The 16035-nt window shown below is 37.4% G+C and overlaps 1 protein-coding gene across 2 annotated transcripts in view; it reads right to left on the bottom strand.

Annotated features, from left to right (window-relative positions):
* The window catches only part of EFL1 (elongation factor like GTPase 1), a 187495-nt gene that overhangs the window by 108770 nt on the left and 62690 nt on the right, over positions 1-16035 (bottom strand). For both annotated transcript variants that reach the window (XM_004472092.3, XM_023582691.2), the window contains exons 13-14: positions 9797-9948; positions 9385-9551 (exon numbers count right to left, since the gene is read on the bottom strand). In XM_004472092.3, coding sequence (XP_004472149.1) covers positions 9385-9551; positions 9797-9948 — 319 coding nt within the window. The remainder of the gene's footprint in view (positions 1-9384; positions 9552-9796; positions 9949-16035) is intronic.

Raw genomic sequence — 16035 nt, 5'->3', positions numbered from 1 at the left:
TCACCAGCATAGTAAGATGCCTAGATATCAGGAAGAAACACAAGTCATACTAAGAAACAGGAAAATATGGCTCAGGCAAGAGAACAAATTAAAGCACCAGGTAAGACAGGATTTGAAGACTAACCAATGATCTTCAAACAAATCTCTAAAATCAGTTGAAGGAGTTAAAGGAAAATATTGCTTAAGAGATAAAGGACATTAAGAAGACAATGGGTGAGCTCAGAAAAGAATCTGAAAGCTTGAACAGAAAAATGACAAAACTTATGGGACTGAAAGACACAATAGGTGAAATTAAAAATACATTAGAGGAACACAACAGATTTGAAATGGCAGAAGAAAAAAATCAGTTAATCAGAGGGCAGAGCATCTAAAATTGAGAAGACAGAAGAACAGTTAGAGAATAGAATGGAGAAAAATTGAGCAGGGACTCAGAAAATTGAAGGACAGCAAAAAGCACAGCAATATATGGGTCATGAGAATTCTAGAAGAGAAGGGAAAAGGAGCAGAGAGAATATTTGAGGAAATAATGGCAGAGAATTTCCCAACTCTGATTAAAGACATGAAAATATACATCCAAATAAAAGAATCCAAAAAGAATAAACCCGAATAGACCTACTCTGAGACAAATACTTATCAGAATGTCAAAAAGATAAGGAAAGAATTCTGAAGGCAGCCAAGAGAAAAGTGATCCATTACCTACAAGGGAAGTTTAATAAGAGTGCGAATTTCTCATCATGTTAGATCACAAAACAGGTCTCAAAAATTTTAAAAAGATTGAAATTATACAAACAAACTTCTCTGATAATAATCAATTGAAGTGGAAAATCAATAACAGTTGGGGAATGAGAAAACCCACAAATATATGGAGGCTAAACAACACACTCCTAAACCATGAGTGGGTCAAAGAAGAAACTGCAAGAGAAATTAGCAGATATCTCGAGATGAATGAAAATGAGAAAACAACCTTATGAGATACAGCGAAGGAAGTGCTGAGAGGGAAATTTATAGCCCAAAACATGTCAAAAAGGAAGAAGGAGCGAAAATCAAAGACCTATATGCACACCCAGAGGAACTAGTTAAAGCACAGCAAACAAATACCAAAGCCAGCAGAAGGAAAGAAATAACAAAGAGTAGAGTAGAAATAAACGAAACTGAAGAAAAACAATAGAGAGAATCAACAAAACCAAAAACTGGTTCTTTGAGAAGTTCAACAAAATCAGCAAACCTTTAGCTAGACAAAAAGGGGGACATAAAAAGGATCCTAAGATGATACTGTGAACAAGTGTATGTCAATAAATCAGACAACTTAGATGAAATCAACAAATTCCTAGAAACACACAAACAACCTATACTGACTATAGAAGAAATAAAAGACATCGACAAACCAATCAAAAGTGAAGAGGGAGTCAGTCATCAAAAAACTCCCAAAAAAGAAATGCCCAAGACCAGATGGCTTCACAGGTGAATTCTACCAATAATTTCAGTAATTAATGCAAATCCTGCTCAAACTCTTCCAAAAAATTGAACAGAAGGGAATACCACTTACCTCATTCTATAGGGCCAACATCACCCTAACATCGAAGCCAGATTAAGATACCACAAGAAAAAAATCACAGATCAATCTCTCTAAGAAGCAAAGATGCAAAAATCCTCAACAAAATACTTGCAAATAGAATCCAACAGCACCTTCAAACAATTATTCATGAGCAAGTGGGTTTTATTCCAGGTATCAAAGGGTAGTTCAACACAAGAGATTCAATTAATATAATATACCACATTAACAAATTGAAGGAGAAAAACCACATGATCATTTCGATTGATGTAGAAAAGGCATTTGACAAAATCTAACACCTTTTCTGGATTAAAAAACACTCCGAAAGATAGGAATAGAAAGAAATTTCCTCAACATGATAAAGGGCATATATGAAAAACCCATTGCCAACACCATACTCGATGCAGAAGGGAAAGTTTTCCTTATAAAACTGGGAACAAGACAAGGATGTTCGCTGTCACCAGTGTTATTCAACATTGTGCTACAAGTTCTAGTTAGAGTAATTAAGCAAGAAAAAGTAAAAAAAAAAGGCTTCCAAATCAGAAAGGAATAAAACTTTCATGATCTGCAGATGAGATGATCCTGTATTTAGAAAATCACAAAATACCTGCAACAAAACTAATAGAACTAATAAGTTCAGCAAAGTGGCAGGATACAAGAGCAGCACACAAAAATCCATAGAGTTTCTACACACTAGTAATGGGCAATCTGAGGAGGAAATCAAGAAACAAATTCCATTTAAAATAGCAACTAGACTAATCAAATATCTAGGAATAAATTTCACCAAGGATGTAAAGGATCTGTACGCAGAAAACTACAAAACACTGTTAAAAGAAATCAAAGGAGACCTACACAAATGAATGTGAATTCTACCTAAACTGATTTATAGATTCAATACAATCCCAATCAAAATCCAAAGAGCCTACTTTGCAGAAATGGCAAAGCCAATAATCAAATTTATTTGGAAGGGAGAGGAGCTGTGAACAGCCAAAAACATCTTGAAAAAGAACAAAGTCCGAGGATTCACACTTCCTGACTTTAAAGCATATTACAAATTTACAGTGGTCCAAAGAGCATGGTATTGGCATGAAGAAAGCTATATAGATCAATGGAGTCAAATTGAGAGTTCAGAAATACACCCTCACATCTATGCTAAGTCTGCTTATCTGGGACAGAACAGTCCCTTCAACAAATGGTGATGGGAAAGATGGCAAAATGGATCAAAGACCTAAATGTAAGAGTTAGGACCGTAAAACTCCTAGAAGAAAACATAAAGAAGCATCTTCAAGACCCTGTGGTAGGCAGAGGATTCTTAGAACTTACACCCAAAGCATAAGCAATGAAAGAAAAAATAGATAAATGGGACCTCCTCAAAATTAAACACTTTTGTGATTCAAAGGACTTTGTCAAGATGGTGGAAAGGTAGCCTACTCAATGGGAAAAAATATTCAGAAATCCTATATCCAATAAGGGTTTAATATCCAGAATATACAAAGAAAGCCTAAAATTCAACAATAAAAAGACCGATGACTCAATTAAGAAATGGGCAAAAGATTTGAGTAAACATTTTTCCAAAGAGGAAATACAAAAGGCTAAAAAGCACATAAAAGGGAAGCAGATGTGGCTCAACTGACAGAGAGTCCACCTACCATATAGGAGGTCCAGGGTACAAACCCAGGGCCTCCTGGCCCGATGGTGAGCTGGCCTACACTCAGTGCTGCCGCGTGCAAGAAGTGCCATGCCACGCAGGGGTGTTCCCCACGTATGGGAGCCCCATGCACAAGGAGTGCACCCCTCAAGGAGAGCCGCCCTGTGCGAAAAGTGCAGCCCGCCCAGGAGTGGTGCCGCACACATGGAGAGCTGACGCAGCAAGATGATGCAACAACAAAAAAAGAGACACAGATTCCTGGGGCTGTCGAGAATGCAAGGAGACACAGAACACACAGTGAAAACGGACAAAGTGAGCAAACAATGGGGCGGGGGGGAGGGCATGACAGGGAGAGAAATAAATAAAAATAAATCTTAAAGAAAAAAAAGCACATAAAAGATGCACAACATCACTAGCTACTAGGGAAATGAAAATCAAAGCCACGACGTATCATTTCACACCAACTAGATTGGCCACTATTTAAAAAAACAGAAAACTACAAGTACTAGAGAGGTTGTGGAGAAATAGGAACACTTATTCACTGCTAGCAAGAATATTAAATGGTATAGCCATTGTAGAACACAGCTTGATGGTTCCTCAGGAAGCTAAGCATAGAAATGCCATATGATACAGCAATCCCATTTCTGGGTATTTACTCAGAAGAAACGAAAGCAGGGGCACACATAGCCATAAGTGCACCGATGTTCATAATGGCATTATTCACAATTGCCAAAAGATGGAATATTGTATGATCTCATTAATATGAACTATATATAAAGAGCAAACTCATAGACATAATTTCTAAAATATAGGTTACCAGGAAATAGAACAAGGATGAAGAAAGGGAAGCTGATACTTACTTTGTGCAGAATTTACAATAAGACTGATAGTAAATATTTCAAAATGGATAGAAGCAAAGGAAGCATAATATTGTAAGGATAATTAACAATTGTGCAAGTGATTGTGGTTGAAAAAGGAAGTTTAGGGTTATGTATGTCACTAGAAAGAAAGCAGAGGATGAAACATGGGACTGTATTAACATAGTGAACCTTGACTGTGGATGATGCCTGTGGTCAATAGTACAAATATAAGAATGTTCTTTCATGAACTGTAACTAAATGTAGGTCACTATTACAAGATGTTAATAACAGAGTGGTATATGGAAAAAAGACAACTAATGCAACTATCAACCACCATTAACAGTAACATTGTAATTTTTCCCCTTAATTCAAACAAAGGGACTACACCAATGCTAAAGGTCAACAATAAGGGGGTATATGGAGTAAGGATTTTTTCTTTTTTGTTTTCTATGTTTGGAGCAATGAAAATGTTCTAAAATTGATTGTGGTAATGAATGCGCAACTCTGTGATTATTGTGAAAGCCTCTGATATCTACTGTATACTTTGGATGGATTATATGGTATGTATATTTTCAATTAGAAAAAAAAGGAATGAAATTCTGATTCATGCAACAACATGGATTAACCTTGAAGACATTATATTTAGTGAAATAAGCTAGACACAAAACAACAAATATTATATGAACTCACTGATATGAAATAAATAAAACAGGAAACTTATATAGTTTGAATCTAGAATAGAGTTACGAGGGGCTGGGTTGCAGGTAGGTAACGGGGAGTTAATGCTTAATTAGCCCAGAATTTCTATTTGGGTTCATTGTAAAGTTTTGGAAATGGGTGGTAGTAATGGTAGCACAACAGTGTGAATTTAATTAATAGCACTGAATTATATATGTGAATGTGGTTTAAAGGGGAAATTTTAGGTTGCTTATGTACTACTAGCATAAAAGATAAAACAGGACTGTACAACACAGAAAACCCTATTGTGAGTGACAGACTATATAGTTAAGAGTACAAGTATAAAAAAGTTCTTTCGTGAATTATATTAAATGCACCACACTAACGCAAGGTGTTAATAATAGGGTGATATATGGGGGAAAAACACCCTAATATAAACTATGGATTATAGTTAATAGTAGAGTTATAATATTCATTCATCAATTGAACCAAAGGTACCACATTAATGCAAAGTGTTAATAATGGGGTATGGGAATGCTGTGTTTTTTACATCATTTTTCTGTAAACCTACAACTTCTCTAGTTTAAAAAATTTATAGAAAATAAAAACAATCTATTTTGAGATACAACATTTACAAAAATAACTACCTCCACAGAGAGAGTGAATGACAAAAAAGTAGTACAAGCAAGTAAGTTAATAAAAGCTCAACATAGGGAGAGACCACTGTATCAGAGCAGACTTGGAAACTTCACAAAAATGATGGCCTTTCAGGCATATGTTGCATCTAAATGTATGTCACAACAATATCTCAGCAGGGTAGCCTTAAAGATAGGTTGGAAAGAAATAAAAGATATAAGGCTTAGAGAGGAAGAAATAGAACCATCCACAAACAATATGATTATCTATCTAAAACAATCTATAGGCTAATTATTATGAGTAATAATTTAGTTTATAGCAAGGTGACTGGATGTAAGATCAATATACGAAAGTCCATTGTACAATAGTACAATAGTATTTATCAGCAATAGATAGAAAATAAATCATTTTAAACAGTCAATTTTAGAATAGCAACAAAATATAATGAAGGATAAAGCTAACAAAAGTTTTCAAGATCTTTAAGGGAAAATTATAGAACTTTAATGAAAATCATTTAAAATAACCTAAATAACTGGCTATTTGGAGAGGGGGAAAAACTGGGAGAGGGGAAGGAACTGGATCCCTTCTTTCCATACACAAACACAGAATAAAACATTTGAACATGAAAGGTAAAATACTAAATGTTTTAGGAGAAACCTTTGTGATTTCAAGCTAATTATAATTTTAATTTTCTTAAGCAAGACACACAAAGCAGAGTCCATAAAGGAAAAGACTTAAAAATTCAACTCTGTTAAAATTAAAAGTTCTGTTCTATTTGGTAATAGAAAATGAACTTTTCTATTCATTTCTAATAGAAATTAATTCTATTTCTAAAGAATAGAATGAATTCTATTCTATTGTATTTCTAATAGAAAATGAACTCCCAACCTCGAAGAAGAAATTTGTAAAACTTAAAACTGACATGGAATTAGAATCTAGAATATACAAAGGACTTCTAAGCCACATGCAAGGAGTGCGCCCCATAAGGAGAGCTGCCCAGCGTGAAAGAAATGCAGCCTGCCCAAAAATGGCACCGCACACACAGAGCTGACACAACGAGATGATGCAACCAAAAAGAAACACAGATTCCGGTGCCGCTGACGACAGAAGCAGACAAAGACGCAGCAAAATAGACAAAGAGAACAGACGGTAGGGGGGGAAGGGGAGAGAAATAAATAAATAAATCTTAAAAAAAAAAAAAAGAAACAAAACTAAAGACAAATGTCATGATGGAACAACAAGCAAAAGGCCTTTTTGCCTTTCCTCCTATTGAGTTTCTTATTTCTATGTGGAATTTCATACCCTGCAGTGTCCTGTTAAAAAGATTCAATTCCACCTTTTTCTTCATCAAAAACAAAACAAAACATGGATGACCAATAAACATAATAAAATAGTAATCTGGAAAAATATAAATTTAAATCACAACAAAACACTACATCATATCAATCAGATTGGCAGAAATTAAAAATCTGACAATACCAAATTTTGGAGATACGGAAAGGCTGGAATTGTTGGTCCCTCCTGTTAGGAGTATAATCAGAAAAAACACTTTGGAGGAGAATTTGGAATCATCCAGTTAATACTGAAGATATGCATGTTCTATGACCCAGCCAATTCCTCTAATGAGTGTACTCCCTAGAATCTATTGCAAACATGCACAAGGTGATATGTACAAAAGTATTCAGGGTAGCATTTTAGAAGAGCAAAAAATAAAAGCAGCCCAAATACAGTGAAAGGAACATGAACAATGGAATCTATATTTATATAATGGAATAGTATGCAGTAGTGAACAATGAATGAACTGGAATTCATATAAGCATTCACACAGATTAATCTCACAATATTGAGTAAAAACAGGTAAGCTGTAGAAAACCAAATACAGTATGATTCCATTTATTAAAAAGTTAAAAAATATGCAAATGTAACTATTTTTTCCGTAATAAATAAAAAGGTGGTAAAACTATAAAGAAAGCAAGAGAAGGCTGTGGCAGACAGACTCTACGGTAGCCCCCCTCCATGATCCCTGCTCTCCGGTGTTCACACCTTTGAATAATCTTCCCTTTAAGTGGGAGTGGGAGCTGTGGCTTGCTTCTAACAAACAGCGTATGATGAAGGTGAACGGCTATCACTCTTATGACTACAGAACATTGTAGGAGCCTGTCTTACTTCAGTAGACTTACTCTAGAGACTCTCCTCACTGGCTTGCTGAAGAAGCAGCCAAGCCGGGTAAGTCCACATGGCAAGCCTCAAGATGCTGCAAGTAGCCTCCAGATAAAGGCCAGAAAGAGGCCAGGGCTCTCAGTCCTACAGGTACAAGGAAATGAATTCTGCCAACCTAAGTGAGCCTGGAAGCAGATTCTTCCCCATTAAAGCCTCCAGATGAGAAGTGCAGCCTTGGCTAACACTGTGATGCTTCATGAGACCCTAAGCAGAGGACCCAGCTAAGCCATGTGGGGACTCCTAATCCACAGAAAATGGGAGATGATAAATGTGTATTGTTTTAAGCTGATAAATTTGTGATAATCAGTTACGCAACAACAGAAAACTAATATAAAGGTTAAACATAGAATTCTGGGTAGGCAGTTACCTCTGGGGTATATCTAAAATATCTCAATTTTTTAAAAAGCAGGTTGGGATTAGGTTTTATGGGGTTCTGACTACTGAAATGAGTCGTCTGTGCTGTCGATTCATTTTATCCTATCTACCTAACACATATGGAGTTACCTGACACATAAGGAGTTGATTTCAATGTTCTAGTTCTACAAGAGCAAAAGCACAAAAGATAAACTGAGTGTCATGGAATTTGTTAAGTCAAAACCTTATTAAGTCAGTGTTCAATTAAATAACAATTTCTTATTCATCTGGACAGTTCAGAGAAAACAAAAGAAAAAAATAAAATAAAAAAACTTGACCCTTACTGATAAACAACAAACTACCAATTATGTCCCATGGCCTCAAATTCAAGCCAAGATGGTAATTAATGATCATTTATCATTTATGATAATGTTAAAACTATAAATGGGTTTTTATACACACCACTATGGCACTTTCAGTTTCTGAAAAACACACAGCCCTATTCACATTCATTCATTGTGCTCCTTCTGTCTGAAACAGAACATGCCACAGCCCAGCAAGCACTGCCTAAGCACCACTCAGCAACATAATTTCAAATAGTTAAATTGCCAAAACTGGTCAAATAAGCACTCAAGGCCAGGAAAAGCTAAGGGCAGAGGTTTCCTTTAACTAACACCAGTCCCCTGATGACTTGCAACCAAATACAGTTGCTTCTTGGGTTGCAGATAGATTGCCTCTCGCCCCTGAAGCAGCCTCCGGCAGGAAGAGAAGCATGTGCTTTCCCAGGCACGAGGCTGCTGATCTCTGTCTGATGAGTTCTTGACTTAATGTTTCCTGCTCATCCTGACTGGCTCCCTGGACCATCTTCACCATCCCATGAACTCTATTTATTTAACTACTAAGTATATACCTCATTTACATCTAAAAACATCTGAGGCAGCTCTGGCCTGTGATCCTGTTTTGACATTTGACATAGCTATCGGCTGTTCACCCAGGTGCAAAGCCTTCTGACCAGAGTCCTGGGCTCTGCCCACTTGCACCTGCTGCCTGTGAACTGCTTACTGCCCAGCCCTTTGGCCTGCGCCCCCCCCCCCCACCCCAAGTCTCTGCGTCCCTACCTTCCTCACAGATCTGCCACTGCCCTGGCTCTTACCTTCCTCTAGCCATACCACAGCGCGACTCCTGTCTTAAGGAGAAAAGTCTTATAATTAAATAAGGCCTGAAAATTTGGATCATATACTGGTTTGGTTTCCCAAATGCTACTGAGACAGATATACCAAATGTTACCAGAGCAACACAAGAAGAGACACATGGATTCACTCAGATAAGCTTTGGTAGAAACAAAATAAATCTACAAGCTATTCACAAATCTTGACCAATCTAAAAATATGCAGAATTTGAAAAAAATAGATAAATGTTTTACTTCCAATTCTTACCCGTTGCAAAAATTCAAGAGGACTGTACTTGGGCCCCAAGACAAAAATTTTCTTCCCTCTTCGAGCCACACCACTGAACACTCGAGCAAATGCAATAAAAGACTCCTGATTATCTCCTTCCTGGGGCACAGGCTTAAGGGTCATACTCTCCACCTGTTGCTCATCACCTGCAGGAAGCAAAGGATAATGAGTACTGAGAATGCTCTCTAATCCAGGAACTGCTTGGAAACACAGAGGGAACAGAGACTATGATACATCTGCCCCAGTCTCAGGAAAGAATATTCAACAAGAATGGAAGAATACTGATAAAAGCTACAATAAAAGCTAACCGCTCAACCACTAAAGGATGAGTGCACCAAGTTAAGCAAAAAGTCAATCACCTCTCACCAGTACCTATTTAGGAAAACTATACCTCTTGGCTCTTCTCCCTTTGGATTTGTTTCAAAGGCACTCCCATCTTGGTCAGGCTCCAAGGGTGTCTGCCCCCGGGCTGCTGCCAGCTTCTCCGCATGCCTCTGTCTCGCACGCTCACGTCTCTGTGCAATTTCATCTTGAGTGAGAGGTCTACAGGGTATCACAAATATGTTAACATCGGTCAACAGCAAGCATCTGTCTCTTCAAGCAGGGGAAAAGCAAGTTGAAATATGGATGGACAACACGATGATCTATCCCAGCTCCCTTCCAGGTAAGGGTTTCTCTAAGTTCCCTCTCTGTACAAAAAGGTGAGAGGGCCTATCAGGCTTCCATTAAGAAAGACTGTATCCCCAGGTATTCTCAGTTAATGAGCTGATATGCAAGAGCCCCATGTCCCCAAATGCAGCTTGGCACGTTAGCATGGGACCTTTCTCAGATACCCATATTCCTTCCAGAGAGACAAAGAACAGGGAGGACAGGAGCAAGTAACAGACACCAGGGCTGAGGACATCCCTGTAGAGAAACAAGCATAAGGCCTAGGTAAACAACTGAGGTTTTCTCCAAAGTATGAAAATAGATCTTTATGGAGAACTGAGGTTCAAAAGGAAGGTTTCAAAGTCTGGCCAAGAACTGGCAATTTAGCAGGACTAGAAGGTTAAACTGAACGATCAGTTATAGGGTTAGATCCAAGAAGTACCACCATAGAAAAGGCAGTGTGTGAGCATTTGTGTGTTTGCTGGTAGTTGGTCCATGGTATACAGTTTATCGTAAAGAGTAACCCTCATGTCTGCTGGCCACAGAGAAAGCATTTGAAGTTTTAATACCAAAAAGGACTTTATGACAGGGAAACATTAAGTTGAATAAAAATGGGCATTCTATTTGTGAGTTTGGGACGTACAAACCAGGCAGGCAGACAAACTTTGAGAACTTGGCCCCTTTCCTATGTAGATCCTCATAATCCCCTACCTGCACACTCAACCCCAACACAAGTACAAGCTCAATCCTGGTTTAAGCATCTTCACCCCCATAACCTAGGACTGAGCATCAAGACATCCAGGCCGCTGTCCTTCTCCTTGCTCCTCTCTGCCTGATTCAGAAACCTTGTGCCTCCCTACCCTGAAATCTGCAACTAAATTAAATGAGAGATCTGTGAACCAGAAGATAGGCCAGAAGAAAATAGACAAACCAAAGCATAAAGACCAAAAAAACAAAAACAAAAACAAAACAAAAAGATGGAAAGTTAAGAAAAGGCAGATAGGGTGAACGATCTAACATATGCATAACTGGAGTACCAGAAAGAGAATTTAATACAGGCAGTATCTGTAGAACTAATGACTCAAGATTTTCCAAACTAACAGATTAAGCCATAAGTTTAATAAATTTTATGACTCCCAGAAAAAGTAAACCAAATGTTGGCATATTATTGAAAACTAAAGGCAGAGAGAAAATCTTAAAAGCAGACAGAGGAAAAAGATGGGAGTTTACTCCAGGAACAAAAGCCCATCATTGTAATTCCCCCACATTAAAAAAAAAAGACATCAGAAAAAGCATCTGATAAAATTCAATATCCACTTCATCATTAAAAAACAAACAAAAACATACCAGAGATGGCAGGAAAGTTCCCAGATTTGACACAATTTATTTAATAAAAACAACAAAAAACCTACTATCATATTTTATGAAGAAATGTTGAAGGCCTCTGAGAGAGTGTAAAGGACACCAGGATGCTTGATCTCACCACTTTTTCTAAATGATGCAGTGGAGGTCCTAGCCAGGGTAATACGGAAAAGAAAAAAAAAAAACAAAAATGTCATCATTTGCAGTTGATATTATGTACAGAGAAAACCCAAAGACGCTATGAATGAAATATTAGAATAAGTGAATTATTAAGAGAATAAACAGATACAAAATGAAATGATTTATTTGGAGGTTCTGGGGATTGAACCCAGGACCTTGAATGTGGGAAGCAGGTGCTCAACCACTGAGCTACATCCGCTTCCCAATGAGAGTTGGTTTTTTCGTTTGTTTTTAGGAGGTACCAGGGACCGAACGCAGGACCTTGTACATGGGAAGCAGGTGCTCAACCACTGAGCTACATCTGTTCCTGGCCTTAATCTTACCAGTGAAAAAAGGCTATCTATCCCAGAGTGATGTGACTGGGAATTTAAGGAGTAGAAAAGGTCTGGCACAGCCTCTAAGGGAATGCAGTAGGGAATGAGCAAAAGATGGATTTTTTTTAAATAGAAAAGCTAGACCTAAGTGAAATTAGAGCTGGTATAAATTTATAATGGAACCAGTCCAAAGGTCTTTGTAACTTTCTCCTGGATAACTTGACAGGCTAGAAGAAGAATCAACTGTATTTCAGAATATCAGAAAAAAACATTAAAAATGTAATTTTAAAAAATAATACATTTATCATTGTATTAAAAACAATCTAATATCTACAATAAAGATGTGTAAGAACACTGCCTAGAAAACTAATAAAATGTTATAGAGATAATTAATGATCTAAATAAATGGAGAGGCAGCAGACTTGGCCCAGTGGTTAGGGCGTCCATCTACCACATGGGAGGTCTGCGGTTCAAACCCCGGGCCCGGAGTGTCCCCCGCGTAGAGAAGCCCCACGTGCAAGAAGTGCACCCCGTAAGGAGAGCTGCCCAGCGCTAAAGAAAGTGGAGCCTGCCCAGGAATGGCACCGCCCACACTGAAAAATGACGCAACAAGATGACGCAGCAAAAAGAAACACAGATTCCCGTGTCGCTGACAACAACAGAAACGGACAAAGAAAAAGACGCAGCAAATAGACACAGAGAACAGACAACCGGGGTGGGGGGAGAAGGGGAGAGAAATAAATAAATAAATCTTTAATAAATAAACAAATAAATGGAGAGGGGAACAGGTGTAGCTCAAGTAGTTAAGTGCCTGCTTCCCATATACAAGGTCCCTGGTTCAATTTCTGGTATCTCCTAAAAACAAAACAAAAAAAAAACCAACTCTCTTGGGGAGTGGATGTAGCTCAGTGGTTGAGCACCTGCTTCCCATGTTTGAAGCCCTGGGTTCAATCCCCAGAACCTCCAAGTAAATAAAAAAGTAAACAAACAAACAAATACCACATTAATGGATTGGGATTCTCAGTGGTGTAAAGATGTCCTTTCTCTCAGAATAGTTATATAACTTCAGTACAATCCCTAATCAAGTTTGTGTGTGCATATATGTGCATATTGACAAGGTGCTTCCAAAATTTATATGGAAACATAAAAGGCTGAGAAGAGTCAACAATAATGAATATGCATATAATTACAGTAAGCAAGCAATTAAGCTACAAAGATAAGGCTACAGTAATTAAGACAGTGTGGTCTTGGTTCAGAGATAGACCGATAATTAGAATAGAAGAGAAAGTCTTGAAACAGCCCCACACATATGTAGGTATTTCATTTACAAAAGAAGTGGCACTTTTAAACAGTAAGTAAAGGTCAGTCTTTTTTTCTTAGATCAGGGGTAAATATTTTAGGCTTTGTGGGCCATGCGGTCTCTGCTGCAGATAATTCTGTTGCAGCACAAAACAGCCATGGGCAATATGTCAATAAATGAGCTGTATACCAATAAAATTTTATTTACAAAAAACAGGAGGCAGGCTGGATTTGGACAGTGAATGTTAGTTTGCTAACCTCTGCATAAAGGGGATAGGCACAGAAAAAAAAAAATTAAACTTAACCCCTACCTCAAACCACACAGAAGAGCATCGTCATGACCATGGGGTAAAGAAACAAAGATCTCTCAAACAGGATATGAAAAGCACTAAAGGAAAAGACTAATCAATGGACTACATTGAATTTTTCAACAAACTCAATCAGAATAATCACTATAAAACTAAAGTCAGTTTATATTATACCTCAGCTCAAAACATTCCAATGACTTCCCAATTCATTCACAATAAAAGCCAAAATTCCTTACAATGATGAAAAATACCCTACACAATCTGGCCACTGCTACTTCTCTGACTTCATCTCCTACTGCTACTCTGCTGTTCATTCACTCAGATTCAGTCACCTTGGGATCCTCTGGTCCCAGGCATGTTCCTGCCTCAGAGCTTTTAGTTCTCCCTGCCCCCCAAGTCCCCGCAGATTCCCAAGCTGCCTCTTTCCCTTATTTCCTTCAGGATTTTACTCAAATGTCACCTTTTCCCTGAGATTCTTACCTCTATTTCTCTTTCTTCTCATTACTTGTTACTACTTAATATACTCTAGTATATGCTAAAGAAAAATGACCCTCAACTTCTTCTTCCTTGGTATATCGAACATAGTAGAAATGAAAATGCTATCAAACTCCATACCTATCTGAATGGTACCTTTGCCCTATATTTAAAAAGTAATAAAACTTACCTGAAAAAAACTAGCAAGATATCAAGGAACACATGGAAAAGAATAAGGTAATAAAGATGACCTTATGAAGTTACACTTGAAAAAGCTATAACACAACAGTTGTTGAACTATCTGAAATGGGTTAAAAAACAAAAATAAAACCAGTAAAAGAACCTAAAGGGATGGAATTACACTGTTGGATATACATTCAAAACCAGGACAACAGATGATGCACTTTTAAGAAAAACATTCATAGAAAATGAACAAATAATAGTATTTTTCTTGAGCAAGAAAATGAAAAAGGAGTGGCTACACCTCAGTGGTTGAGTGCCTGCTCTGCATGTATGAGGTACTAGGTTCAATGCCTGGTACTGCCTTAAAAAAAAAAAAGGAAAATGAAGGATGATATCATAAGAATTTTAAATGGTATAAATGGATATATTCAAAATTTCAAGAGTGATTTTTCCAATTCTCCAACATTCTCTAGGATTGCACTAGAATTTCTGAGATACTCTCAATGACCAAAAAAAATCTAAATGCCTAGGGCATCAAGTAATTGCTGCTACATGTAGCATTGAAAAATTACCTGAGAGAAGCCTAAACACGTAACTATACATCTACTCATTTGATTATTCACTCATTCATTTATTTAGCTAGTCATTAAACCATTTGGCTATTCATTCCCTGATTCAGATGTTCGTTCGTTCATTCATTCATTCAGTTATTCCTTCACTTACCCTCAGGACAAATATTACTAAAGCGTCCTAGTCTAAAGCACTAGGAAATTACTAAAAAAAAAAATGTAACTTTTTCCTTGAAGGATGAAAAGGATTTCATCAGAAGTTTTAAAAGGGACCTTCCAAAATGGAGGAATAGTACAGATAAAGACATGGAATTTGTTCTAGGAATAGTGTAGCATACTAGAGAATCAGAAATAAAATTCAGGTTGAAAAAATGGTTTGGAATCTGATCATGATGGGTCTTAAATGCCACAAATGCAATTCAAGTTTATTTCATAGGCCAAGGACCTCTAAACTTCAGTCACTTACATATCACCTTCATGATTTCTGCCACATCTACATATTATTTACTTATTATTTAAACGAACAGACTTTTTTACTTCAGTAAATTTTAAATTTTATTACTGTAAAAGGAAAAGCTTTATCACTTGTCATAGATAAGATACAAAAATAGATGTTAAAATAAATATTACAACTAATTAAATTAAAAACTGTTCCCCCAAGTTAACAAGAAAATCACCACCAACCATACATATTTCACACTTCAGGAAAAACTTCTCAAGGCAATGAGAATCCCTAAGGGTTTTTAAGCAGGAGATTGATATCCTTGCAGTTATGTCCTAGAAAGACCAATCTGAAGGAATGATGGCAAATGGATTAGCAGGACTAGAAAACAGGACAAGGGGACCCCTAGGAGGTTGCTGCAGTCATTCCCAAAAGGGATGGTCAGTTTATAAATTGGCAGGGGAGGCAGTGGAGGTGGGAAGGAAGGAAATTTACAAGGAAAAAAAGACAATGTAGAATAAATAGACCCCCCCCTTCCCGCCCCAGACTCTGGAACCTTGAGAAATAATCTGTCCCTACACCTACCACCCCAGTGCTTACACAATACACAGAGAGGAGCAGAGGTACTCACAAACTCATAGATTTCCACTGGGTAAATAAAACTATATGCAACATGACAGACTTAGATCAGTACCTGCCTGACATGCTACCACGATCATTATTATGATTACTCTTCTTCAAATTTACACGGGTTCAAATCAATAGTCCTAGGGCTGATTTTAGACCCTTCCTCCTACAAAGCTTTGTCAAGCTAAAGGACACAGTTACTACGTATCTGTCTATTACTCTGG

Source organism: Dasypus novemcinctus, chromosome 3 (genome assembly GCF_030445035.2).
Source record: "Dasypus novemcinctus isolate mDasNov1 chromosome 3, mDasNov1.1.hap2, whole genome shotgun sequence".
Taxonomy (NCBI): domain Eukaryota; kingdom Metazoa; phylum Chordata; class Mammalia; order Cingulata; family Dasypodidae; genus Dasypus; species Dasypus novemcinctus.
Note: the sequence above shows the minus strand (reverse complement) of the source record. Positions and strands in the feature narration are given on the sequence as shown.